Source organism: Halichondria panicea, chromosome 13, assembly GCF_963675165.1.
Source record: "Halichondria panicea chromosome 13, odHalPani1.1, whole genome shotgun sequence".
In the NCBI taxonomy this organism is placed as follows: domain Eukaryota; kingdom Metazoa; phylum Porifera; class Demospongiae; order Suberitida; family Halichondriidae; genus Halichondria; species Halichondria panicea.
This window is the reverse complement of record NC_087389.1, coordinates 5,815,049-5,842,936: the sequence shown is the minus strand read 5'-3', so window position 1 is coordinate 5,842,936 and position 27,888 is coordinate 5,815,049. Positions and strand designations below refer to the sequence as shown.

Below are 27,888 nucleotides of genomic sequence, written 5' to 3'. Positions count from 1 at the left end.
AGTACATTTTCTGTTTTGTAAGTTATCGAGTTAGTTATACAGGGAACAGATTTGTATTAGCTTCTATTCTGCTTAAAAAAAAAGAGATCCTATTCGTAAGTAAAAAACATAAAGGCAACAGACTGCATCAAGGCGGCAGGTTGCTTAAAATAAAATTTATGTGTATAATTAGCTTCTATTAATGTCTGGAGCCTTTAAAAAAAAAAAGATCCTATATAAGTATTAAGTAAAAACAAAGTGGATGGCCAGTCCGCCCGGCGCTGCATAAACAGACTGCATAAAGGCAGTAGGTTGCATAAAGGCAGTAGGTTGCATATAAGGCAACAGGTTGCATAAAGGCAGTAGGTTGCATAAAGGCAGTAGGTTGCATGAAGGCAGTAGGTTGCATAAAGGCATGCAGTAAGTTGCATAAAGGCGACAGACTGCATTCTCTTGCAGCTATCACTTTTGAGAGACAATTTAAAAATGTTGAGCAATTGTAGATCACAGAAAGGCCTAAATAGATCCAGAGACTATACCGTACCCTTGCGGTATAAGCCCATCTTGAATAAATGCCCATCCCCTCTTTTGCTTCGAAGTTCTAAAGCCCACCCAGAATGAAGAGTTTGAGCATGCGCAGTAGCTTAATGCCACATGTTGACTATTAATTTTAGTGAAGAAAGAAAGTTTTAGGTAGTAGCTAGTACGACTATACTCCTTGCTGGACCAAGATCAGACATATAACTTTCTCTGTATGGATCTATTTGCCCTTGAAGATGTATATGCAGGGAACAAATAGTCCTATATGCAGAGAAAAGAAAACACAAAGTCCAAGAAAGTTATCACACAGGCCAATTTTGCAGGTTACCTTGCCTTGTTTTCTGAAACAAAGTACCTGATAGCTGCTCTGTAGGAGTATGACCTACCATCCTTTGGGAAGTTTCTGCTACATCTGACATCGACACAAGTGACACGCAACGAATAGAGTCAGAGTCCACTTCTTCATGTTCATTCTCTTATCATGCTTTAATCATACTCATGCATTAGTTTATAACATTGTTGTCAATGAAATGTTCATACTATGTATAAAATGATCATAATTATATAGAGCAAAGTGTATACCTCGATTTGAGGCCGGGGGGGAGATTCGAATGAAAACTAGAGGTTAGGGTTTAAAAGCCCAGTCCCCTTTGCGAAGGTACGGTATAGTCTCGAGGCCAGACTCCTCCGGCACATGTCAGAAGATTAAGTGCAAGGGAGTGGTCTGGGACATGTCAGAAGATTAAGTGCAAGGGAGTGGTCTGGGGCCAGACTAGGTAAGGTACAGGCCTTTTCTAGTGAGAGGGGGAGGGGCTGGTGTTTTGGAAATGAGTAAACCACCAGCCCCTCCCTCTCCCACTCCCCCTTGTACTACTTTTGCTAGCTAGACCTCGAGCTAGACATCATGCCACATGGATCAGAAACGAAAATAAAGCAAGAATGAAGAGATAGCTAGGATACTGAGTGCAGGCTTAAAGAGTCTATCTTCCTGTAAGTGATGCTTGTGAGCAGCACTATTACAGTATTTATTGTTCTCCAACATAATTATAACAAATTGTTGTCCCCTGTTTCAGGTGTGTTGTCAGATGAGGTTGTGTGGTGAGTAGCTCTATCACAAGTCTAGTCAGTGGAGGACCAGGAGAGGAACATCCTAGAGAATGCTGTAGGTTCATACCATAAGATCGCGACACTTTTTAATAATTACGAAGCCAGAGGTTGCATCTTTTGGAGGTTGAAAAATTATATTGAAGCCCTGGTGTCGCATATTTAGAGGGTCGCATCTAATTGGAGGTAACTTTACAGAGTCTACTTGCCTCGATTTCAGGCCGCTTAAAAACACTGATTTTCCAGTGGGCTACAATCGAGGCTAGGGAGTGGCTACATTTACCTCTATTTAGAACGCGACATTAAAAAATAATTATCAACGCAGCTGTCGCTACTTTTAGAGGTCAGAAAATTGCTGAAGGTCGCATATTTGGAGGGTCGCCTTAAATCGAGGTCTTACGGTAGTATAATTTTATTATCTATATAAAAAAAAAATATAATTATTATGGCCGTTCAACAATCCCTATAATTACTCTATACATTTTGTCCATCTTGAGAGCAGTGAAAACTCATCTAAAGACATTTGTATTTGAGGGCACTACTCTGAACCTGCGTCCATCGTGCTTTGTCTGCATCACCATGAACCATGAACCCAGGTTATGCTGGCTGCTCTGAACTACCAGACAATCTAAAGGTAACTATCAGTACTTTCTATTTAGCCTCTATGCATTTCAATATTTCTCTCTATAATGTGTTGTTTCGTACAGTGGCCATGATGGTGCCAGACTATGCCATGATTGGAGAGATCTCTCTCTACTGTTATGGTTTTGTGGATGCTCGTAATCTGGCCATCAAGATTGTCATGACCTATGGACTGTGTTCAGAGCAACTCTCCAGCCAACTCCATTCTGACTATGGTAGGTACAACCCACTGTACTGTATACTCGACCTACTCACTATTGTACACTGTAGGCATGCGTGCAGTCCAGTCAGTGTTGGTGGCAGCCGGTTATCTGAAACTGAAGTACCCTAATGAACATGAAGACGTGTTACTGCTCAGATCCATCATGGACGTCAACCTACCCAAGGTATGGTACTATAAGCTAGGAGAGGCCTACCGTATGGCTAGAATATTTTGCCGGTAAAAAATCTTTGCGATCTAACTATTCCCCTACCAAATTTTGGATTTAAACAAATCATAGCTTTCAGAAAATCCCCAAAAATTTGAAATTGCAACTAAAGTTATGGCCGTTTAAAGAGCCACAGTACCACTTGTGCTTTATAAGGTCATGTTGTAGTGGAATTTAAAGTGTTTAACAACCTCCCTCCTATATACAATATCATTGCTATTCATCTACCGTAGTAACCCCCCCCCCCTACACACACACACACACACACACACACACACACACACACACACACACACACACACACACACACACACACACACCAGGCAAGACCAAGGTCCTAGAGGTACATGTACTAGCTGACACACTCACACTAATCAATGAGAGGTGACAGATGGAAGAGAACAAGACAGGCTATAGAGTCATCAACCCCAAGGCTGTCACTAAGGCTCAACTGTTTGGTACCCTGTGTCACACGAGTGGACTGACGATGTGGTAGCCAACACATTCAGGTGAGCCTAAGCGTGTGCATAATTATAGTGTTGTGCTCTATTGTAACAAAAGCACAAGGCTATAGCTTTTCAACAATTCAGCTGTTTTTGGTAGCCTGTAATTTTTGTCAAATCTCCCTTTGAAATAGCTATATGGTATTGATGAGTGTGTGCTGATTGGTAGCAATGTGTTGTTGTTAGTTTGTTTGTTTGTGTATTGTTGTAGCACTCGCTAATTGTGCGTATTAGTAATAGAAATGCAGCTGTTTTGGAAGCTACAAGTTTCATGGGTCCCTTTTGTGAACCCAACAACTACTGTTACTTCCTTATAAGGCTTATTAGTTACCACAACATGTTCAGGGAAGCCTAACACATTCTCTATGTGCAGAAACTATCTAAAAACTCGATGTCCCTTTTAATTTAATTTTTTTACCAGCCAGCCTGTTTCTGGGTCAATCCTCGAAAACCTCGAAAATTTCGTGCCTCGAAAATAACCAGCTATACCATCTAAAACCTCCCTCTTAATTTTTATTTTTTACTGGTCCATGAATTTTTGATAAAATCTGTCATATAATTGGTAACCTTCACACACTCCACACCCCACACACTCCACACCCCACACACACCCTACACCCCCACACACACTCCACACACTCCACACCCCACACACACCCTACACCCCCACACACACTCCACACACCCTACACCCCCACACACACTCCACACACCCTCACACTCAACACATACCTCACACACCCTCACAAGATAGTGAGGAGGACCGGAGCTGATACAAGAGAGCTTTTGTCTGGCAGGACAGACCCAACAGCTGCAGGCACGACTACAGGTACAGTGAGTGCTACCATAGATTGAATAGGGACAGGGATTGGAAACGGAAGTTCCTCGAATTATATCCGCAATCGAGGCTGTGTATCTAACATTAGTAAAATCTAGGCTAGATAGTACCTTCGACTGTCTGCTACTACATTTGTACTAAAACTTGCACTTCCAACTGACACTTGAGACCATATAGGGTGGGACACAGTACACCGATGAGTTGCACAGTCTTAGCTATATTGGAAGCATTCTAGGTACATAAAGAGTGACGAAGAACATTTTGTACCTCTAGCTATCTTCACAAAAGTCAAAAATGTATTTTTCTTTTCCAACTGATGCTCATCATTAGGGGGCATGAGAATGACGTTTTAAGGGGGCTCTGAATATCTTGTAGTGATCATAATTCATGAAACATTGTTTCCCGCGTGTTGAGCAACCGTAACACAGATTGACATCAAAGGCTCTCTGGTGCCATGCTGCAAATTCAATGTAAAATGTCACGTGACGCTACGTCCGTTTCCAATCCCTATGTTAGCACAGACCTTGCTAAATCATTCACTGCATTACCACAAACCACCATACAATGTTGCTATGCAATAGTATAAATACATGTACATGCATGTAGTATAGTTATAAATAAGAAGAGCAATGATGGCTTCTAGAACTAGACTATGGGAACTCATAGAACACTGGGGATCTACCAATTAACGCTTTATGCTGAGACTTGCATGCTGTTCAGCCTTCACACTGCTTTCCATACATGCAGTGGACAGATTAGTAGCTATACAGGTATATCTGCTTGTATATGCAAGCTAGTCCCAGTCCATTCTCTACTTCAAATCCTTACCATAATTTGTATGTGAGTTTCCATACCACCAAGAGTAGATAAGAGCATCTACCATTGATACCACCTTATAGCGGGGAATTGTCGAGGGTCTAATTTTATCTCGCAGATTAGCCAGAAAATATTAGCCCTCAAAAAGTACCATACAAGTTCTGGAAGCCATCATTGCTCAGGATGTTGTTAGAATAGCAACATTCTATGGTGATTTTGTGGTGATTTTAGGACACCCACACACACACACACACACACAGCGTCTCTTGTCAGCTGAGCTGCTCTGGAGCGAGGGCTGTGATGAGTGTAAGAGTGGCTACAGGATGGAAGAGAACATCTGCGTGGGTGAGTGGGCGTGTGCTTATTCGACCATGTTTCTCTAATAGAACACTATCAGTTGATTGGTTGGTACTAGCTAACACTATCAGGCAATTCTCATTGTTGCTATGACAACAATCCTTGTATCAGCCCTACATTGTTCCTTGGTCAATTTATCTATTTTTTGTATACTTGTTACCATTGTACAGGATTGCACACGTATCTAACTCCCTGTTCTGCTTTAGCTAGTAATTGCAGTAGTGTATAGAATAAGGCTGTTTGCTACATGCAGTGTATGGGCTATTATTCCGTTGCATACCTCACAGATACTAATTCCCTGTTAGTCTATATACGCTAGGCTATTCTAGTGCATACCTCAGTAACACATACTAATGGATACCACTGCCTACCTGTAGATTCCAACAGATGATTATTATAAGCCGTGTCTACATGTACAGTCATGTATGTACTGTTACGTATGTTCAGACGTTCATTAATTAATGGATCCCCCCCCCCCACACACACACACACACACACACACACACACAGGATGATATTCTGCCAACAGTGCACTTCACAAAGCACCCAGCTGCCCTCCTCAAAGAAGTTGGTCAGAGTCTGTGACAGCTGCTTCCTGGACTTGAACACACTTTGTTTTTGTATAATTATACCTCATTCATTGTGTTGTCCTCAAATGATCATTTGATACAATTATTGACTGTGGTCTACAATTTTAATGTACATGATCATGAAATGTTTTTGCAAATCAAATTTAATTGCTGGGAAATTCCCTTACATAATTGGCTGCTGTGGGGAATTCCCTCATTTAACCTACAAGCTACGCCCCTCTTTGACTAGCCTTGAACAACAAAGAACTAATTTGAGATTGATAATGGCTGAATCTACAACACTGAATGCTGCTAGTTCCCCACAGTTGAAGGAGGATGGACTGACTGATGATGACAGGGTATGATATTCACATGATAGATAGACACTCAATGATCAGTGCATTCTCCTAGTGCCTAGATGTACTTGTTGACCACCCATAAACACACTTGGCATCATTCATTCATCACAGTATAGTGCCTACACTCTACCCTGTCAGTGTGAGGTGTTTTATCTCATGTTGTTGTTCTCTCCACATGTACCACTCTCTCTGGATGGACAACAGAGCGCCATTGAGGTACGTTGTGTGCAATCACATTCTACCAAGCTGACATGCTTGTGGTCTGAGCACTTGTTGTTAGGAGGTAGACAGTGTAAAGAAGAGCACATACGGATAACTGAATGTGATACTATTCCTTAATTGAGACCAGTAGATCTACTCGTATAGTAGTACTTGAAAGTATGCATGGTTAATCAAGTGTTTCAGTCTGCATGTTTGGCTGTCCACAATAATTGTTTCCCCTCCCCTGTGTCATGCATCACTAGTGTACTGTATCACTGTACTAATGTTCTCTTCCTTCCATTTCATGCATCTCCACCTCACCTTTGACTGACCCTCTGAAACAACAGGCTGTAAGTTTGTGTGTGTTGTCAGAGTATTTAGTGTCTGTTGCATATTCTGTGATGTTTCTACTTCCCCATTATTACTCTTGTGTGTGTGCAGTGCCATAGTGTTTTATATAGGGAAATATTAATATTTTAGTATGATCACATTCAACCTCGTAATCATTCATTTACTATCTTCCCACGTGTTTGCCCTGTGGACTCTCCCTCTCTGGATCAACAGCATGTAAGTTGTGTTTGTACGTGTACACTTATTTTAATGGTTACTATAGGAACTCCTACACTAATTGTAGGAAATCGTAAAATGTCTTTATCTCTTAATTTGCATATTGCCAACTTGGTATTAGCCGAGGCCCACAAAACTTATTAGGTTGTACTTTTAATACTTTTGTTGGTTCATAGAATATGCATCTAAGTTGGTACATTATCGTGTTTGTCTCTTCCCATGCACATACTCATTCCTATGTTGGACCTCACACTGATTTGGACTACTGTAGGAGGTGAGCTTCTTATAGGTCTAGATGTATTCCACTTGTTGCTATGTGTCCCATACACACCAGCGTTTAACTGATCTGATGTCTTGTATGTGTGTTAAGATTAAATCTCTCCCTCACATGTACCATTTGATGTGTCTCAGGATCTCATTAAGGTGTGTTGTGATTGTGTGTGTGTGTCATGTGTTGTATTGTACGACAAACAAAATCATACGTATCAAAGTTGTACATGTAAGATGCTTGTTGTACCGTTTACCGTCCCTTCCACTGACCCACCCACTGACCTTTCCATTATCTGCCATTGCTAGTACTAAGTACCTGTGTGTGTACTAGCCAGTGTGTACTGATTTACTACCAGTGTGTTCATATCCTCTCTCCTCACATGTACCCTCTGTGGACTGTTACTCAACAACAGCGCGTGAGTTTATTATTGTCAGTGTGCGCTAGCTGAGCATTGTATATTTAATGGCAAACTAGACTGACTTGTGTACATGTACTACTGCATGAAGGCAGAAATTGTGTGGCTTTATTTAGGATTGGTACTGCTCTTGATAGTTTCATGCTGTACAGACGTGTACTTGCAATAATTGATGTATACATGTGTGAATGCATTCCTGTATTTGAACATGTTCATTTCTCTACATGTCCGTGTCCTACTACTTGTTAATGTGACTACTGCTAATGATTACTGGAACAACAGAATGTAAGTTACAGTATACAGACATGTATGAATGCACTCACTGCTCCTACCATCATCCCCCTCTCTCTGTTTCCATGTGTGTCTTACGCTGGTGTCTCATTGGACTAAACAGAAGGTGAGCGGGACACTGCACTGACTTGTGACTGTACTTGTGTCAGTAATGTTTGAGTTGTATGTGTACATGTGTAATATAAATTATTGACATGCCGTGACTCATAGTGTACAAGTTTGTGATTATGTACTGTCTCTCTCCACACATTTCCATGGTTACTGAATATCTGGAACAATAGAAAGTGAGTCAAACAATGTTGGCAAACATACCGTATACCTCATGTGCATTCAGTTTGTATAGTCTCATATCCTTACCTGACCCTTGTAGCTACACCTATAGACAACTCATAATGTGTGACCACAAACACACAGTCTAATCACTCTTGTCTTGTTCACCTTGTCCAGTGGAAGGCTAAGGAGGAGAGTGAACTGAAGAGTCACGAGACGGTGAGTGTTGACAGTTGCACTTACTACTCTCGTGGTAAGAGTGGTACACGTAGTCTAGCAGAACGACAATGTGTGTACATGTACTGTCCATTGTATGATGAATGGTTGCTTTTTGTCTACCTTTGTGTATGTTTTATAAGTCCACTTTTACTGATTGAATAGGTTAGTGGTTGCTGACCTTTATATTTTGTTATGTGGATTGTACGCAATTTGTTAACCTTATAACGTGCAGTAGTGATTTGTATCAGCTGCATGTTCTATTTGGTGGAATGTTCATTCAGTCGTATATATATTCTTTACTCCCCCCAGAGAAGAGCTACCCTCCAACAGAGACTGTCTGGTGACATCACTGACCAGGACCGGAGACAACTGCAGGGAGAGCTGGAGGAGGTGGAGGGGGAGATCAAGGACTGTGTCTCAACGATACAAGGGTATGAGAGGTGGATACATATCAATGAGAATAGGATTGCTGAGATACGAGGAAGACCAGAGAGGCAGAGAAAGGAAGGTGAGGGGAGCAAGGAACTTTATAGTACAGTGAGTGTTGATGCTCATAGTTGCAATCACTCGTACCTGTAGCAACTTGCCAAATTAAAGTTTCTGTTTCGTTCGCATAATTATAGTACCATATAACTGGAATATTTGGTGACTGAGGAATTTGACTGTACCACCTGTGCATGGTTTAGTGATTACTGTGTTTACATTATCAGCCTTAATTACTATGAATATGATTAGTGGTTTGATATTGCAAGCTTGATTGCACATGCACAAAAACAATTGTTTTGCTTATCCAGCTATGAGATGAGCACCCCTCTAGGCCTTATAGTATAAGCTAAAGTGGAGCTATTCATAAGCAGTGAGCAGCACTAGGTATTCAGATTGAGCTTTTGTACGTTTAGTGACCACACCTGTCATGCGCAGGAAAGTGGGTGTGGCTTCCTGTGCTTGGGCGTTCAAATGTTTTCCGCTCGCTCTCAGTACCTTCCTAGCTACTGCATTTCCCACTGGCTTGTGCAACAGAATCAGCACAAATGCAGAGACTATAATTATATGCAAACAGAACAGAAACGTTAATTTGTCCTCTACCGTGACTATAGTTATTAGTAGACTGTACGTACAAAATCCATTGTACAATGTTTGTAATCCCGCTCTGCATTTTCCAATTATTTACGAGGAAAGTTAAAATGTTTTTGCTCTCAGTACCTATATATTGCAAGCTTGAGCGCACACGCACAAAAACAATTATTTTGTTTGTGCAACAGAATCAAACTGAAGTGCAAACCCTCGGCGTTAGTTTGAGGTCTATACGTTTACAGCCTCGAATCAAAGTCACGTGTACATATAGGCCAACGTGCAGTTCATGCTTTTTAGCTTTTGCTCGACAACAAAGCTTTAACCTTTAATATTATAAAACCTTGTTGTGTTGAGGCTAGCCATGCTACCAATACAGTGCTATCACATCCGGGTGAGTATAGACTCATATCCACAGACACACAGATTGACTACTATAGCCCGTGGAGTGCCTCGGGTTAACAAACGCATCATAAACTTTAATTTGTCCTCTACTGTATACATGTAGTGTGTACGTACAGCTGTTGTTCGCTGTCTCAATGTTTCAATGTTGGTAATCCCGCTCTTATTAAACTGTTAGCTTCACCTCTTTCATTACCTTAATAAGGTTTGTATGCAACCACTCAAATCATGGATTAATTGCACAAGCACATGCGTAGACTTAATCTATGATTAGCCCGCCTAGCCTTGGTCAACACACACAAATTACATTACTACAAGTGTGTTTGACATACCTGACATGTATTTATATGGTGTGTATTAGTTGCTTACTCCCTTCCATGTGGTCCTGGTTTGATCAAGCTAGAGCATTGTTCCTTTGACTATATTCCACACACTGTGGTACATGTGTTATAATTAATTATGGATACTGTTTATCGGACATTGCATCAATATATGCACACATACATGTACAGTCACTGTGATTGAGTGATTGGGTTGGTAACGTTGTACTGTGTACTTAGTGACATCATCATGTTAATTCATTCATAGCACATTCCTGTAATGATCAGCCACATTCCCTGTCATTGGTGGGTCACTCACTTAGCAAGCTTTAAAGGTTTATGTACATACAGCTGCTGTATCCATTGTTTGTAGCAGATTGATGCCGGTCCTTCCATTAAATGCTTTTCTATTGTATAACTAGAGCTACCTAGTTGCCTTCCACACTCAATGTACTCTATTGTTACACGCACCAAGTTACGTATAATTTGATCTAATTTTGTTTACAATACAACATGTATGTGTGATCACAAGTACTGTTATTGTATTGTGTTTTCACACTGTCTTGGTTGCGCAGAATGTCAATACAATTAACCCTGAGGCGTGTGGGGGATTTTAACATCAAAATCTGAAACACTAATAACTTGTTTTGTTGAGGCTATATCCAAACCAATGGACTACCTAACCTGTAGGGTTGATTATGCCAAGCCAATTGACAGACTACCATAATTATAGCGGATAATTTTTGTGGGGTAAATTATTTTCGTGGCAAGCTGACCTAGGCGTGGTTTACTGGAACTCATGCAATGCAGTGCAGGCAATGAACATTTTGACTCACGAACATCACCATGTTCGAGTGGAACGAATTTTTACCCCACAAAAATTACCCGCTACGTTTACATGGCATGCGAAAGATAATATATTATTTGGTGAACATTTTGAATTGATTCCTATGAGCTAGCTTGTACAGTGCATGGTAGCTATAATTATAGCTGGTGATATCCATCTGGAAGGACTCTCTGGGCATGCTGTTACCTTGTCTGATCATGCTGAGAGAATGTGAGACGTCCTTTTGTTCCAAGTTCTTGGTCAATATTTATGAATATTTTTATAATAAATTATAATAATTATGAATTTAAAATGAACTGTAAAATGAACTATAACATATAATTATGATATAGATCGAGTTAGCTTGCCTCGAAACATCACTCGTCACAGAGACATCCGGTTACTGGGTGGGGCTAGAATATGACTGCATTATAGGCGCATTCTCGAATATAAGCATCTGCTATTGACCTCATGCATGAGCGCTTATTTTTCCTACCTGCTTCGGTTCTAAAAAAGTAATCAAATATTGGTATGGCGTAGTATTCAGCTATAGTTGTGCAATTTTTTAATCACAGAGTCTCAGCATCTCTTTGATGAGGCCATGAAGGATGGATACGTTATTCTTCGCAACATCAATCTCCTACTCATGGGTGCAGCTGGTAGCGGTAAATCAGCTACAAAGAATCTCTTGCTTGGCAATCCACCCTCAGAAGTACGAAACAGTACTCCTTGTCGAGATAGAATAGCCCACGTTCGACCAGTCACCAATCTCCGTTTCCAGACTTCCGAGAACAAATGGGAGGAAGTGAGTGAAGAGGATTTGATCAACATGTTGGCTAAGGCCATTCAGCATCTACCCCAGGGCTCTCGTGACAAGCTACCTAGTGACCTTCAGACCAGGCTCAAGGAATTGTCCACTGAGGCCAGTACCAGTGTAGCAACCGAAGCTACTTCAATCCCACCTTCTCAAGAAAGTGTGTCTCCTGTGCAGCAAGCAATTGAAGATGTTGTCACGTTAGTCGTTAAAGCTATGGTGTCAACACCGTCACAACAAGAAGCCTCAATCTCCTCAACTGAAGGCAAAGAACTGTTTGGTACGAAAACGATGCGTGTGACCGACAATGGAGGACAGCCTCAGTTTCACGATGTGGCCCCTCTCTTCATTCGACATGCTTCAGCAGGGCTGTTTGTTTCCAGGCTCACTGATGATTTTGCAGATTATCCCCACGACGACTTGTACAAGGATGGAAAGCCAGTCGGTCCCTCATCTCCATCTCACCTTTCCTATCTGGAAACCAATATGAGTTTACTGCGATCCTTTCTCTCCTGCACGAGGGATGGGAAAACGCCACGCCCCATCTTTGTGGGCACTTTCTCCGATAAAATCAAAGATCAAAAAGTTATCGACAAGAAAAACCAAGCCTTGCTTGATGCTTTGCCTCCTGAACTGAAACAAGAAGTCATCTACAGCAATCTACCATTGAAACAGGTGATATTCGCCGTCAACGCTTGCAGTCGTGATAAAAATGCACAAGAGGTTGCCAAAGAAATTCGGAAAGCTGTAGAAAACTCGCCTACATTCGACCTCAAAGTTCCCCTGTGGTGGTTCATCCTCGAGTTAGCTCTACAAAAGCTCTGCAAGATCATGAAAAGAGGTATCCTTAGTAAGAGTGAGTGTATCGCTTTGGCTCAACAGCTTGGATTCGTTCCATCTGCATTGGATGCTGCTCTCGACTACTTCAATGACATGTGCATTGTCCACTACTACCCACACATCCTGCCCCACACTGTGTTTGTGGATCCTCAAGTCCCACTAGACAAAGTCAGTGAGTTAACACAACATGCTGTCTCCCTGAGGGATCAAAGGAAACCTCCTTCTGCCAAGGCTGCAAAATGGCTCAAGTTCAGAGATCAAGGCATTTTCACTATTGATATGCTCGAATCGGAAGAGTTCCAGAAGCATTACGAAGACGGCCTTTTCACACCTGCTGATATGATAGCAATCATGATGGAGCTTCTGGTAATAGCCCCTCTCACCATCCCACTACTTGGTCGAGTTGATTGCTCTTTCTCTCAAGTGGAGTTTCTCATGCCCAGTCTCCTCAGATCTGTTCCACCCTCTGAGCTAGAGGACCATCGTGTGTTCACTTCCTCAGCTGATCCTCTTCTCATCCGATTCGTCAGTGGCTGTATTCGATGTGGGGTCTTCTGTTGTCTAGTGGTGTTCCTCATGAAGAAGTGTGGGTGGATAGTGTGTCTTCCTTCTGGAGAGCCGGTTCTTTTAGCTAGGAACTGTGTCAAGTTTCGGTTACCCGATTCTCCTGGTAGCGTTACACTGATTGATTCCTTCTCTTATATGGAGGTCCATATCAAAGCCCGACCACACGTACTTCTGACCGTGTGTCCTCTAGTTAGAGCCAGTGTCCTTGAAGGTGTAGATGCTGCTTCTGATGCACTTCACTACAACAACGACAAGCCAGTCATTAGCATCTTCTGCCCTCACAAAGGAGCAACACAACAAGGCAAACGCCATTTTGCTGATATCCATGTATCGACAAAACTGTGGTGCTGTTCTGAAGATTTTGATCTAGATGGGGATCTCAAGACGAGTCATACTGTTTGGTTAGGTACGGCTGCGGATGGTGAGTCATTATTACCATTCAATAATAATTACTGTATGGTTCTCTCTCTTATATATCCTTTCAAGAATCAACTTGTAACTTATAGGCCAGGGAGGGTAGGAGCATAATGTATTAATCTATAATTATAATGTAGCTCTATTATTATGTATAACGTGATGGTTTTACGCTGTTATGCATGTTGTCATTAATTTTTGTGATTCTTCTTGTTGTTTTCAGTCAATCAATGTGGGACTCTGGCCAATGTTGTTAGTAGCACTGGATCTGGAATGAGTGATCAACAGCCTTGTTTGAGTGAGCATGTTAATTGACTAACGTACTATACATGAGCGTAACTGCTGTGTCTGCTTTTCCTCAGGTAATTCTGCAATGGAAGATGTGTGCTTGAAGACGGAAGTACATGATCATGATCAGCTCATTACTTCTGGTAAGCTTTGTTTTGTAATCACTTTTGTATTATAAATATTCCCTCCTCAGACAAATTGTCTCCTGCAATGGAACATGTGTGTATTAAGAAGACGGTGATGAGTGATCAACAGCTATATACCAGTAAGGAAGTGCCGTTGGTAACAGATTATTGGTATTCTTATACGTAGTTGTAGTGTATATAGATACAGCTGAATACTGTATCTCAATATTAGACACAGCTGCTGATGTCACTGAAGGAGATACCTCACAAGATGTCCTCGCTTCATATCCACACACCATTCCCTCAGGTATGTGTGGATTACGTACCGTATATATAGTGTGAAATTTTTGAGGCACTTATATATCGTGGAATAGCCTATAGATCTTAAAGCATTTCGTTGCACAATGTTCGTGGAAATAACTGCTTACCACGCCTTTAATCTTTGCACGTTATAGCAGATAATTCTAACAATTTTCTTGGAGTTCATTTTTGTGTAGGATTGCTAACCCATGAAATCAGCGAAAATTAAGCACCTTGAAAATTTCGCGCTATACAGTATACAATAATTATTATAATGATGTAAAGTATGCTTCTGTTAATTCAAATTGAATTTGTAGTGTTCTATATCTGGGTGTACTTTTAGAGAGTTAGGTAATTCAATGTCTGTTCACTGTCGGAGATTCCGCCCCATTAACCACACCCCTTTTCTTCTCCCAGGAGCTGGTGGACCGAGGACTGTGACCATTGAGGAATTGAAGGAGCGTACTCAAGTGAGTGTTGTGTCATATCATTCTTTAACACTTATCGTGATCTTATTGTAGATCTCTTCTGATGATGATGATGATGATGACAGCATTGATTCATGGTATTCCACTAACGAACCAGTAGAGCACCATCCAATAGATGAGGTTGTGGATACAGTGGACACTCCTAGTGATGTCACTGATCCAGACACTCTCATCAATGAACAGAGCTTCTCTCAGGCATCACCAGTAGAGCACCACCCCACAGCTAGTGACGAGGCTACTTGTACTACAGCCCTGCAGTCTACACACAGAACAGACCAACATACAACAGGTGAGTGTTGCTATCTTTGTCGGCAATCTATATACTTGCACGCAGGATGTATAGTGTATTTTCACAATGACAGTTATATTATTAATGAATACACACAGCCTCTACTGTACTGACTGATGCTGTACCATCTGATGTCACTGAAGGAGATACCTCACAAGATGTCCTCACTTCATATCCACACACCATTCCCTCAGGTATGTGCATACATTGTATATATATAACTTATTTATAGACAGTAGTAATTTGAACGTTTTAAGTTTTTAGGGTACTCATTTTGGCAGATTTATAGCAAATTCATTAGCACAATATTTGTCAAAAGATGTACACGCAAGAGTTTGAAAAAAAGAACTAAATGCGTTTATTATTAGTGGGGACTTAATTTAGCGTTAATTACAAATTTGCTAAAATTAGTACCCGATACAAGGTAGTGTTCTGTACAGCTATAGGAATTTCATGTCTATAATTATGTAAAACATAATAAATATTGTATCAGAGACTCCACCCATTAACCACACCCCTTTCCTTCTCCCAGGAGCTGGTGGACCGAGGACTGTGACCATTGAGGAATTGAAGGAGCGTACAAAAGTGACCGACTCTCAACTTGATACTGAAATTGAAGAGACAGACATGTTGGACCTGGCAGATCACTTTGACAATGTGGAGACCTACCCTGCTATGTTGGGGCTGAGCCCTGCTGAACAGAAAGATGTTAAATATGCTTTGTTTCTCAATGACATGCAAACAGCAATGTTTCATACTCTAAAGGTGTGGAGACAGCATAATCCAGGTGCAGCCACGTACCGAGCACTAGTGGACATTGTACTGGATATGAGAATGGAAGAATTGGCCACTTACATTTGTCAGTCAGCAGCTAGGTAAGTGAATCATGCTGTCATCGTGTTTCAGTATAATTATGCAATTATTTCACACACAGAAAACCTGAACCTGTGGTGTGCAATAGAACCTAACTCATTATTGTGCATGTCATACTTGCACTGTTTTAGTTAATTCCTTGATCTGTGCTATTTGTGTGAATTCTTTAAAAAAAATTGCCCATTGCTTCGCCCAGTGTGCAAAAATAATGGTAAAGGTCATCCAAGGAACAAACTGTTTGTTAAGCTAGGAAAAGGTCGTTAGTCTAATAAACTACATCTGTGTTTTGCTAGTTTCTCCCACTTGTTTCCCTACAAGATGGCTGACGGTACAGTGGCAGAAGACACTCTGAGAACAGGGCAAGGTGGTGAAGAGATGCGGACCAGCTCTCCCAGGCTATCAAGGAAGGCAAGGGAAGATGCCGTGGCTGTGAATGAGCCTAGTGGGGGGGACCCTGATAATTATCTCCTTAACTCACCGTGGACGTTTTGGCATGACGCGTGAGTGTGTGTACGTACGTGTGTGTGTGTGTAGAAACTGGATAGTTGAGAGGGGGACAAAATGGTGTAGTTATATATCTGGTGGTGGCCATTGTGTGTGTGTAGCTGGTTATGCCAGTTCTGTGTTTGTGCTGTCCCCCTCCTTGTAAAGTATCGTTGTGCTGTATCCAGGTAACAAGGTGCAGTCAAGTCATACACTCCCTTCCCTGTTATATTACGTATAGCCTCGAGGCATGATTTGGTACGGGATCATCGTGATATAAAACAGAGATGTAGCATGAGAATCCTCGTGTTTTATGGAATAGTCATACAGGCAACTGGCCCTCTGTCCCATGCTGTATCTACTACTAGTGTTGTACTCTATAGTGTATTTTGTGCTGTGCTCCTGTACTATAATATGGTGTGTGCGTGTTATTATAATTATATTGTGAATGTGCTCATTATTCATACAGTACACGAAGAGGAGCAACTGCCAAAGATTTCTTTGAGAATCTAAAACCTTTGTGTACAGTCAAGACCATCAAGGTGATGTCCATCACGTTCATTATAATATCAATACATCGCCCCCTACCTACCAACAGGCATTTTGGGGTGTGGTCAACAATATTCGTCCCATAGAGCAGTTGGACGAGAGAGAGAGCTACCATCTTACGAGGAATGAGAATAGGAGACCTATTTGGGAGGACTCTGATAATGCTCATGGTGGATTGTGGTCATTCAAAGTCAGAAAGATGCACACAGTGAGGCGCCATGATTATAGTATACAAGTTCTGTGATAAGCAACGGCTATGTTATGATAGCCTTACACTGTTTTCCAAATTTCAGTCGTTTTGGTAGCTATCTTTGAGAGACCGTAATTTGTGTTCATATTGTCCAATTTGCTGTATTCAATAGACCCAGGGTTTCATACAGGATTTTTAGCTGTGAGGGGGAAACGTTTATTTCAGGGAGGCCGCTCCCTGGAAAAAATTTACGAAATGATCATGTGAGGTACAATTTGGGCTTTTTGTGTGTTTCAAATCATGACGTTTTACTAGTATACTTCTTAGTACATTTTGTTTTATATGACATCATAAATTTTTCAGAGTTCTATATAGGGGAGGGATTTTGGCTGGGGTGGGAAATCCCCCCTCTGTATGAAACCCTGATACATGTAGCTCAGAATTACTTTTCCAATGGTGTGCTTAGATACAGGTTAGCGGATGCATAAAATACAAAAAAATTTTACACTTGAAATCACAATCATAATCATGTCATAATCCCCCGCCCCCTCAGACCAAGGTATGGCAGGAGCTGTTGTTGGCTGCTGTGGGTGAGCAGTTCTCAGAGTGTGTGGGCGGTGGTGACTGTGTGTGTGGTGTGGGTGTGAGGATAAGAGGGTTCGATCAAGACATCGTACAGATCTGGAATGAAGAGAGCTCGAGGATTTAGTATTCTCTCATGTTTTGTTGGACTGGAAATGGTCCTCAACTTTATCAACACTGAGGAGATCAGCTCTAGGGTGGAATTGTTGGAAGGGTGCGTTGGTATAATAATGTTAATTTCAGTATCTTCTAAAAGCTTAGAAAGAGGCCTTTTGATAATGTGTTAAGATCAATCAGAAAACCCTTTCAATTTAGACCATCAGAACTCTAGTTACAGAGCAGATTATAGTACCCTAGAAATGAAGGATGTTAAGATGAGCTCTGTGGTGGAGCTGTTTGAAGAGTGCGATAACAATATTTTCTGAAAGCAAAGAGTCCATTTCAGAAGAATTGTGTGTGCCTGTTATGCCATGGCCATAGTCTTTATCCGAAAATAGCCTGTTCAAATTTGTGTTTTGAGCATACCATCTGAACGAGAGCTTTCAGAATTCAGATTCAATATAGTGTAATCTGCAGTATGAGGTCGTATCGGCAGACACTCTCTTCACGTTCAATGGTGGCTAGCCTAAACAAACTTACATTGAAGCTAGGAAGCTAGGAAGACTACAGTACCAGGTCCAGAAACTTGGTCCGTCTCAAGAGCTCGTGATCTGAACTCTAGTTTCAGAGCTGATCGATTTACTAAGTTAATTGTTCTTCTGTTTCTGTTGTGCAGGTGTGAGTGTGTGATGCACTTTGACCCCTGCTAGCCGGTGCTGGTGGGGCCGGGGGAGGGGAGAATGAGGTACATAAGAGTTCCAATAAAGAAGCATCACTGGGCAAAGAGAATTTTCAAGTCACATGACCTCTCTCTAGGCTGGAGGTGGTTTCAGACTACACCCATTTCCTGTTTTGAGGAGTACAACAGTGATGACTAAGAGGGTGGTGGTTTAGTAGATTAGATGATAGATAAGGTGTGGGTTCAATTCCCTCTTGGGGGACTTTCTTTACAAATCAGTTAGTAATTTCCCTAAATTTTTAAGTCATCATATTCCTTCTCAAAGTACATACAAGTTGGGGTTTCTGTGAAATTAAGTTTCTATACTTACCCTTTTTTGGTAGATTAGGTTCTTTGTAGAAGTGGCCGAAATTATTATAGATAATGTGATATTCATAGCTAACAATGTAATTGTGGTTTTGCTCGGCAAATCTCTGTTGCAAGTGCACGTACTGTACTATTAATGATTTGTGTAATGTAGTTCTATAGGTTTCCCAGTAAGGCACTGCAAAAAGGTTCTATATTTATGCCTCAGTGCCTGTATCCTCCTCTATAGGTACAGATTATCAAGTAGCGTGTCCAAGGAGGACAGTAAGAGAGTCGTCACCTTCCTCAACCACCCAGGACTACATCTCATTCAGGTACAGGCTCGTTATTAGCTTTTGTAGCTCTAAGAAATATAACATGAGATGATTATCTCAGAGATAGTTTTGTACCCAAATGGGTAATTTGACCAAGGCTAGAGCCAGGTCTCTTCCACCAGATAAAAAGGTGGTAGATTTATTACACCATGTGATACATGTAGGACATAAAGAGAGCGCATGTTTTATTAAATGGATTTCACCAACTCAAGTTATGACTTTTAATTATTATGCCAAGCATACTGTACTCTACTGTACTCTTGTTACGACGCAATTGACTCTAGCATTTCTGCACGTGGCAGCCAAAAACAATTATTACTAGCAGCTAGCTACATGTACGTAGCTTGTTAGTGCTTCTTATTATTCTTGTGCTAATTATCAACCCCCTCCCCCCAGCAGGGGTCAAGTACCTGTGCGGAAGGCGCCCCCTTAACCACCCACTACCCCTAACGATCCTCCAATCGTCCCCCTGTACCCCCAGATCTTGCTGCTAAGAAGAGGTCGCGAGGGTCAAAGGACAGAGGTCATGAGGCGGCAGATAAAGGGGAGGACCATAATACCATTGACTATCGAACAGCCACCCCCCAAGAAGTGTTAGAGTGAGTGAATAGTATAAATTAATGTGCAGGTATGTACTACATGTACATGTCCCCCGTTTAATCAATTGGTTAGTGGACTCGTTCAGTCGCCATAACTTGAATTCCGTGGATCCAATTTTATGATTTTCCGAAAGCTTACGAAAAAGACCTTTAAAATGGTACCAGATATTTGGGAGATGACAATTTTGGCACGATACCATGTAATAATAGCCCATGGTTCAAAGTTGAATTATGGCCACATCTAAATATTGGATTGAAATACATCATTTGAAAGGTCTCTTTCTAAGCTTTCGAAAATCATCAAATTTTTGAAAATGGGGTCACGGTACTAAAGTTATGGCTGCTGAAAGATGTTCAACTACTGCAACATGTCTGTGCTTGAATTATAACTAGTGTACCTATACACACACTATGACTGCACACCCCCCCCCCACACACACACACACACACACACTATGACTGCACCCCCCCCCACACAACACACACACACACACACACACACACACACACACACACGCACGCACGCACACACACACTATGACTGCACCCCCCCCCCCCACACACACTTTGACTGCATTCACACACACACACACACACACACACACACACACACACACACACACACACACACACACACACACACACACACTCTGACTTCACCCCCCCCACACACACTTTGACTGCACCCCCCCCCCCCACACACACACACTATGACTGCACCCCCCACACACACACACTTTGACTGCACCCCCTCACACACACACACTATGACTGCGCCCCCCCCCACACACACACACAGGATGATATTCTGCCAACAGTGCACTTCACAAAGTACCCAGCTGCCCTCCTCAAAGAAGTTGGTCAGAGTCTGTACAGCTGCTACACATTATCTTCATTTTTAGCTGAACTCGTTTTTACTGAACATAATTTCCACACTTTATTTGTTTCTACCCCTTTACTGTGTTTCATGTCACAATTAATTGTATTACTGTCCTGAATTAAAAAGAGCAAATGAAGTATAATGGTATAGACTCTACAAATATTTGTCAGATGAGCCCCACCTATCCAGGTTTACACAAACAACAAGCCCTGAAAAATTTATTCTGAGCCACTGAGACCAGTTGGTAAGCCAGTAAATTAGACAGAGAATTAGAACTTGAAGTGATTATAAATTATATGCATGTCCATGATACCTCTTTAGCTATAGTCTATAATTTATAAATTTATAGCGTATGTTTTTATACCAGCATGTATTAGTCTTGCAAGCCGCAGATGTTGCATCCCTCTTTCTGGGTCTGGGTCCACGAGACTATAGGCATGTATATAAATGTCAAGTCTTGTGTACAGAATGTGTCCTTGCTGTCATTAACCTTGCTCAGTAGAGAGACAATGTGATACCTGTGATCTAAACCATAGAGGTATAACTTTATAGTATCGTATGGTGAGTAATTTTCGTTGGTGCAAATGTTCGTATGAATAACCATTTAAATATTATTCGTACAGCTCAGGACCTATTGCATGCAGTTGTAGTTTTAATGTTTGTATAATTATGATGCTCTTCCATACAAAATAATATACGAAATTAACCCGGCCGCTATACGATATACTGTACAATAACCCGGTATAATTGCTTTATACATGGATGTAGCGCACGTGAGATGTCCGGAATAATTAGAACAAGCATGCAGCTGCATGCAAGTAGCCTCGATCCCAAGCCGTTATAGAAAGAAGTTGAAAAATATGGCCTGACATTGATTGTATATCTGGGCGTGACAGGAACCGGAAACAAATGCAGAGATTCTTCACATTTTGTTTCCTGTCATAATTATTTCCCCGTATAATAATTTAGCTTCGTATTATGCTCTCAAGTACTGCCCCTTGTACAAGCTAGTAGGACTAACCATATAGATACTATAAATTACATGGATATGAAACGACGGTAGTTTCCGGTGTTTTGGCTGTCCCACTCATTGCATCGGATGTAGCGGAAGTTTACAGTATAGTATATAATTATACGATTATTCCAAATAAAAATGGCTACTCAAAGAGAGTCACTAGTTGTTCCAGCACTGAGAGCGTTATTTGAGAGAGTTTTGACGAATTTATGAATGAGAATAATGATGATGGAGGCTCTAAGATAGCCTTGAGTCATGACAAGGATGCATTTTACATATATAGATCAGTGGCGTAGGCAGAGGGGGGCTGACGGGGCTAGAGCCCCCCCCCCCTTTGTGTTTCATCAACTCCAAACCAGCTTGAATCACCTTATCTGTCAATCTTTTCTGCACTGTACTGCATGCGTAGTTACTAGAATGATGTCATTCAATGGAAATGTGGGCAGGGCCATCTACTGCGCATGCTTACTGCTGATGAAAAAAATAATGATGACCTTTTTTTTTAGGTAAAATTCCAAGCTATTTAGCGCCTGCTCTGGCCCTGCTCAATGGATTTGAGCCCTACCCTTCCCAAAATCCTGGCTACGCCACTGTAGATCTCAGAGATTCTACTACAATTATTATACATGAATGAATGACGAGTATGCTTGGCTGTCGTAATTGTTGATATGGAGTAGAGGCTTTGAACTCAAACGACATGGACAGTGGACATCACTTTCTCATGTCGTTCTTTTGCCGGTCAATGAATGGTTTTCCTTCTTTCTTAATCTCGCCAACTTCTTTTTTCTTGTGAGGCGAGAGTCTGCTGTAAAAGGAAACATAAACGAAGTCAACAGCATGACATTGTAACATTACGAAAGAATAATCTACTTTAGTTCATAATAATTATAAATCAACCACAAATATTCATTGAAGGTGAAAAACATCTAGTACTGCATGATTTCTAGCCACAATGAGACAACTGCAATACTAAAACCTTCTGCAAGGCATGAAGATGCCTTTAAACTACCTGATAAAAACAATTGTAGGCATTGAAGGTTGATGGTCATATAAATTAAGTGACACAAAGAGACCTACTTGACAGCACCTATTGTGACAGAAAGTTACGGCAGATACAAAACCAAACCATAATAATGGAAGACACAACAATATATATTAGCTAACTGCTTGATGTAAAACAAACACAGCAATCCGCTTATAAGCTAAGATTTCGAGTCACAAAGGTTGAAACACACCATTACAGTAAAACATCATGATTAAGCGAGCTAATCACGGACAAAACTTACTTCAGATAGTTAGTTGCAGAGTCAGTCGTGTTTTAGTTGAATTTGCAGCTCTTTTCATACAGCTATAGCTCTTTTTTCAACTCTGTCTAACTCATTGACAGCATGGCAGTGAGTGTCCCAGAAAATGTCTTCATACTAACTGTAAACTACGGTCGTTTCATATCCATGTAATCTATAGTATCTATGGACTAACACTGCCGGTGTGTTGTTTTTGCAAAATCTCTCTGCTTTTGTTTTTTGGTTCCTATAACCATGCACGCCCAGATACAATCAATACCAGGCCTATATAGTTGGTGTCCTAGCTACCATTGTTATAGAGACAACGAGGCTGGGAAAGCAGCTATATGCAATGCAAGATATAGCTAAGTTTAATAGAACAGTGTGTGACTGAATAGTACACTAACAACTACAGCACTCTTGTTGGCTATGTTGCTTGGAATGTATCTTATAACTTTTCATGTCTGAATATGTTTAAAGCACCAGAGTGTTCGCTGAAATATTCGAATCCTACCACACTGATACGTCACCTCTTATTGGAACATGCAGCTATATAGATGTATAATTAAGTCATGCAGATATATACTACACATATACGAGGAGGATAATTATGCACCCCGTATATCATCCTCGTAGGTGGGGCATATCCTACACTGTGTCAGATAAAGTACGGTAATCAAATCTCAATTCTCTATCCTCTGCTAGGTTGTTGCTGCTTTTATTACATCATCTCAGGTCACTTCCGACTACGCTCTTGAAATTAGTAATAACCAATCTATACAAATATTTCGTATTTGCTGTAAACAATTCCTAAAAATTGATCAGAACATGGATAAATTCATTACTAGCATTTGCCAGAAATACATAGAAAGACTCTTGAATCGTCAAAAGCAATGGCCACCAGTTAGAGGAGACAGGCTCATCAACTTGCAGTTAGTGGAGGCTGAAAAAGAAGAAGGATTTAGAGCCGGCTTGCCACAACATGGTGCACCTGATGATAAGGTCAAGCGTACTCCAATTCTCCATGGTGACCTATTCAAAGTCGAAGAAAGCAAGAAACCAGTCAAGAAGCTCATCGTTGAAGGCAATGCTGGGATTGGTAAAACGACACTGTGTACCATGCTTGCTGAAGGGTGGGCAGAGGGCAAGATCCTGACACAATTCAACTGTGTTCTGTTGCTTCCACTGAGAGAGAATCGAGTGTCCTCTGCCACAAGTCTCGCTGAGCTGTTCAAACTTCTTCATGCCAATGAGAGGATTCGCCAATCTGTTGTAGAAGAGTTGGAAGAAAGAGAAGGAAAAAGTGTCCTCATCATAGCTGATGGCTGGGACGAGCTTAGTGAAGACAATCAATTAGAAACCTCATTTCTATATGACCTTCTCTTTGGTGATGTTCTTCCTTTTGCTTCTGTTCTCCTCACCTCACGACCTTCTGCTTCAGCTCCTCTTCATGACCTTCCCTCTGTAAACCGTTTGGTTGAGGTAGTTGGTTTCAATGAGGAGAATATCAAGCAATACATAGAATCAGAGTTTGAGCAATTTCCAGAGAAAGCTTCTTCTCTCATCAAGCAGCTTGAGAACAACCCAGTCATTCAGAGTGTGTGTTCTGTGCCCCTCAATTGTGCCATTGTTTGTAACTTGTGGCACACTTTAGACCAAGAGCTTCCTCGTACGCTAACTGAGCTGTACACTCAAATTATTCTTAACATTATCCTTCGTAATGTCAAAAAGAAGTTCCCTGATTGTCCTATTAGCTGCAATAGCTTTGACAAGATTCCGAATGATCTACAAAACACATTTTGGTTGATGTGTGAGTTTGCCTACGAGTGCTTATTATTAGATCAGCTGGTTTCTCAGAAGATGATTTGTCCTTTCGCTTACCCGAACTTGGTGACAAGTTGCTGTGCTTTGGTCTGTTGCAGTCTGCACGATCACTTCTACCTGTAGGTCATGGCCTGTCTTTTCACTTTGCTCACCTGACCATCCAGGAGTTCTTGGCTGCCCTCCATCTTGCTACTCTACCCAATGATGAGAAACTGAAGATTGTTGAGACTAATGCTGACAGTGGCCGGTTTGACATGGTGTGGAGATTTATGTTTGGTATTGCTAGTAAGTACAATGGTAGTCATAGCGATAAGGTGATCAGTTTGGATCATGGTTTGACGGATCAATTTGTCTTCGCTGGAAAGCTTAAAAAGTTGGTTTTATTATGTCATGCTGCTTTCGAAGCTTCTGACTCTGGATTCTGCACAAAAGTTTGTAATTTGTATGGAGCAAATTTATTAGACGATAATTTCAGCACCACTTTTGACTGTGTAGCTGGGTTCTATGTTCTTCGTCATGCTGTAAATTGTGATGATATGGTTATCATAATATCCCATTGTGCAATCGATGATAAACTGTTGAAGGAACTAACTGACATACTTTCCAATGCGAATGGTAAACTGCAAGTCACACGATTATCCCTCCAGCAGACTAAGTTGTCTGACAAAGGTGTTGCTGATCTATTCAGGAGAGCCTCAGCTGCTTTTACAACTTTAGATTACCTCTCGTTGTCTTATAACAACTTCACTAACGTCACGTCGTCATTCATACACACATCTTGTATGAGCCTTACAACACTGAACTTATCCCACAATCCTCTTGGAGTGTCTGGCATACAGTCATTAGAGACAGCTGTACTGTCTGATGCTCTTATCAACCTGAAGGTACTGAAGCTAGCCAAAACCCTCACTGATGATGCTGACGTCAATGGAGCTCTACTGACCACCCTCTTACAGTCGATTGCCCCTCACTGTCCTGATCTGGTAAAATTACTCCTCTCTGATAATAATCTTGGTTTACCTGGATTATGTTCAGTTGTGGAGAACATTCCGTTACGATTGACTAAGATTGAATTATCAGCTACCCATCTCACCACTTCATTTCACTCTGAATCTCAATACACAGTCACCTGTGAGATGCTGAATATCAACCCTAACAGTTTAACTGTGATGGACTTGTCTGGTTCCAATTTCAGTGGAACTGCTGGAACTCTCTTACTGGCAAAGTTTCTTCAAGCATTTCCATATCTGGAACAACTTTACTGGTGGCGTTATTCTCTCACCTCTGCCGACATCATAATGCTTATCCACCATCTCAAGTTCGCTAATGTGATATGTAAGAATTTAAAAAGGTTGGATCTCAACCACAATTCCATTGATGATGAGGGAGTGATAGCTCTCACTGAGTGTCTACCAGAGCTGTTCCCTAGTCTGGAGGGGTTCAGTTACCTGGAGGACGGTGTTAGACTCTATGGTAATCCTGTGAACGAGGAGTTGATACTCATGTGCAATGAACAGTTGAAGGTACTCACTCAATAGTTCATGATTATGTTGCATTTATCTTAATACACAGATCATACGGGAATCAAGGAATTCTGCAGTGCTGACTGAGTGGGAGAGAACATGTTTACCTCCACTAAATGAAGAGGTGAATTCTTGATTCATGCATAAAAATTATCTTATAATTTCCTAGATGAATCGTACTTTCCATTCTCTTTGGGATACGCTACTGTCGAAGATGATTGATGAGGCTCAAACGGTGAGTGTAGCAATTAATACATCATTATTTTTAACTTTTTACTGCGATCTTATCCATTATAGATATCTTCAGCTGTTTTCGACAGTATCCTTTCATGGTCAACCGCTAACGAACCAGCGGAATACAACAGAATTGTTTATGAGGTTGTTGATACAGTGGACACTCCTAGTGATGTCACTGATCCAGACACTCTTATCAATGAACAGAGCTTTTCTCAAGCATCACCAGTAGAGCACCACCCCACAGCTAGTGACGAGGCTACTTGTACTACAGCCCTGCAGTCTACACACAGAACAGACCAACATACAACAGGTGAGTCATCTTTGTCGGTAATCCATATACATCTACGTATTCATGAAATTCCTAGCTCTCTTAAAAGCAGAACACATTATATTACACTGCATTAATTATAGCAGTTATTATTAATACATGCAGCAATGACAGATGCTGTACCATCTGATGTCACTGAAGGACTCACTTCACATCCACACACCAGTCACTCAGGTATGTGTGGATCAGTACGTGATTACAGTTAACCATGCATGCATAAAATAATTGAATTTGGGGTAATTAATTATGTTCTTATAGGAACTATATAGAAATTTAATGTGTTCTGCTTTTAAGAGAGCTAGGAATTTCATGTCTCTGTCATTGACAAACAGTTCTGTTCACTCTCAGAGATTCCGCCCATTAACCACACCCCTTTCCTTCTCCTAGGAGCTGGTGGACCGAGGACTGTGACCATTGAAGAATTGAAGGAGCATGCAAAAGTGACAGACTCTCAACTTGACACTGAAATTAAAGAGACTGACATGATCATTCTGGCAGCTCACTTTGACAATGTGGACACCTATGCTGTACAACTGGGACTGAGTCCTGCAGAGCAAAGTGATGTCAGAATTGCTCAACTTGCTAATGGCACACAAGTAGCGATGGACAAGGCCTTGAGACTGTGGAGACAGCATAATCCAGGGGCCGCTACTTACAGAGCTCTGGTGGAGATACTGTTGAGAATGGGAAAGGAAGAATTGGCCTTTAAAATGTGTCAGACAGCAGCTACGTAAGTGAACCAATAGCCCTATAATTAAATTTCATCATGCAATTATTTCACATGCAGGAAACCAATGATGTGTGATGTGGTGTGCAACAGGAGAAGATCTATTTGAACAATAAACATTCCCAGCCCCTTTTAGGTAGAGAGCTCGAGATAAAAATACGGTTTTATTGAATCAATATTTTCTTGCTGCATTAGTTGATCCCAGTGTTTGTACAGATCGTTTG

General features: G+C 41.2%; 4 protein-coding genes and 1 long non-coding RNA gene across 19 annotated transcripts; all 5 read left to right on the top strand.

Moving 5' to 3' along the window:
• Positions 1–589: 589 nt before the first annotated feature.
• On the top strand, positions 590–5,887 carry LOC135347034 (uncharacterized). Of its 3 annotated transcripts, XR_010398213.1 has the most exons (7): positions 590–1,509; positions 1,593–2,480; positions 2,536–2,651; positions 3,017–3,202; positions 3,947–4,025; positions 5,111–5,195; positions 5,718–5,887. It is a non-coding gene; the product is annotated as an uncharacterized LOC135347034 (long non-coding RNA). The 3 variants fall into 3 exon arrangements; XR_010398214.1 differs by having other exon boundaries at positions 3,951–4,025; positions 5,111–5,887; XR_010398212.1 differs by having other exon boundaries at positions 5,111–5,887.
• Positions 5,888–7,300: 1,413 nt separating this feature from the next.
• Positions 7,301–16,178, top strand: LOC135346998 (uncharacterized). 8 transcript variants are annotated; one of them, XM_064544788.1, is made up of 15 exons: positions 7,301–7,326; positions 7,587–7,874; positions 7,984–8,164; positions 8,328–8,369; positions 8,679–8,877; positions 11,564–13,630; positions 13,847–13,921; positions 13,986–14,054; positions 14,105–14,176; positions 14,269–14,343; positions 14,754–14,806; positions 14,858–15,113; positions 15,212–15,307; positions 15,646–15,988; positions 16,048–16,178. In XM_064544788.1, the coding sequence occupies exons 6-15, from the start codon at positions 11,590–11,592 to the stop codon at positions 16,079–16,081; spliced, it is 3,114 nt and encodes a 1,037-aa protein (XP_064400858.1). In that variant the 5' UTR covers positions 7,301–7,326; positions 7,587–7,874; positions 7,984–8,164; positions 8,328–8,369; positions 8,679–8,877; positions 11,564–11,589; the 3' UTR covers positions 16,082–16,178. The 8 variants fall into 8 exon arrangements, with proteins under 8 accessions (XP_064400858.1, XP_064400856.1, XP_064400860.1 ...); XM_064544786.1 differs by having other exon boundaries at positions 7,587–8,164; XM_064544790.1 differs by having other exon boundaries at positions 7,587–8,164; positions 8,328–8,403.
• A 13-nt stretch (positions 16,179–16,191) lies between these two features.
• On the top strand, positions 16,192–19,062 carry LOC135347012 (eukaryotic translation initiation factor 4E type 3-like). Of its 6 annotated transcripts, XR_010398191.1 has the most exons (6): positions 16,192–16,486; positions 16,939–17,011; positions 17,068–17,226; positions 17,762–18,004; positions 18,367–18,478; positions 18,566–19,062. XR_010398191.1 is itself a non-coding variant. In XM_064544825.1 (4 exons), exons 1-4 carry the CDS (start codon positions 16,305–16,307, stop codon positions 17,915–17,917), a joined length of 570 nt encoding a protein of 189 aa, XP_064400895.1. In that variant the 5' UTR covers positions 16,192–16,304; the 3' UTR covers positions 17,918–19,062. The 6 variants fall into 6 exon arrangements, 1 of the variants encoding a protein (XP_064400895.1); XR_010398190.1 differs by lacking the exon at positions 18,367–18,478; XR_010398189.1 differs by having other exon boundaries at positions 18,367–19,062.
• A 4,336-nt stretch (positions 19,063–23,398) lies between these two features.
• LOC135347005 (uncharacterized) lies at positions 23,399–27,863 on the top strand. Its single transcript, XM_064544814.1, has 8 exons — positions 23,399–23,584; positions 23,731–26,372; positions 26,422–26,496; positions 26,542–26,607; positions 26,670–26,919; positions 27,043–27,111; positions 27,325–27,667; positions 27,725–27,863. Exons 2-8 carry the CDS (start codon positions 25,104–25,106, stop codon positions 27,771–27,773), a joined length of 2,121 nt encoding a protein of 706 aa, XP_064400884.1. The 5' UTR covers positions 23,399–23,584; positions 23,731–25,103; the 3' UTR covers positions 27,774–27,863.
• On the top strand, positions 23,854–24,972 carry LOC135346457 (NACHT, LRR and PYD domains-containing protein 12-like). The gene has a single exon (XM_064544077.1). It carries the CDS (start codon positions 23,854–23,856, stop codon positions 24,970–24,972), a length of 1,119 nt encoding a protein of 372 aa, XP_064400147.1.
• Positions 27,864–27,888: the final 25 nt, after the last annotated feature.

Excerpts from the sequence above, each read along its gene's own strand:
- LOC135346998 (XM_064544788.1), top strand. The coding sequence starts at position 11,590 with ATGAAGGATGGATACGTTATTCTTCGCAACATCAATCTCCTACTCATG. Across the intron at positions 14,055-14,104 it reads TGATCAGCTCATTACTTCTG|ACAAATTGTCTCCTGCAATG; the intron begins GTAAGCTTTGTT and ends TTCCCTCCTCAG. Across the intron at positions 14,807-14,857 it reads AATTGAAGGAGCGTACTCAA|ATCTCTTCTGATGATGATGA; the intron begins GTGAGTGTTGTG and ends ATCTTATTGTAG.
- LOC135347012 (XM_064544825.1), top strand. The coding sequence starts at position 16,305 with ATGGCTGACGGTACAGTGGCAGAAGACACTCTGAGAACAGGGCAAGGT. Across the intron at positions 16,487-16,938 it reads TGGACGTTTTGGCATGACGC|TACACGAAGAGGAGCAACTG; the intron begins GTGAGTGTGTGT and ends TTATTCATACAG. Across the intron at positions 17,012-17,067 it reads GTACAGTCAAGACCATCAAG|GCATTTTGGGGTGTGGTCAA; the intron begins GTGATGTCCATC and ends ACCTACCAACAG.
- LOC135346457 (XM_064544077.1), top strand. The coding sequence starts at position 23,854 with ATGGATAAATTCATTACTAGCATTTGCCAGAAATACATAGAAAGACTC.
- LOC135347005 (XM_064544814.1), top strand. The coding sequence starts at position 25,104 with ATGGTGTGGAGATTTATGTTTGGTATTGCTAGTAAGTACAATGGTAGT. Across the intron at positions 26,920-27,042 it reads AACAGACCAACATACAACAG|CAATGACAGATGCTGTACCA; the intron begins GTGAGTCATCTT and ends TAATACATGCAG. Across the intron at positions 27,112-27,324 it reads TCCACACACCAGTCACTCAG|GAGCTGGTGGACCGAGGACT; the intron begins GTATGTGTGGAT and ends TCCTTCTCCTAG.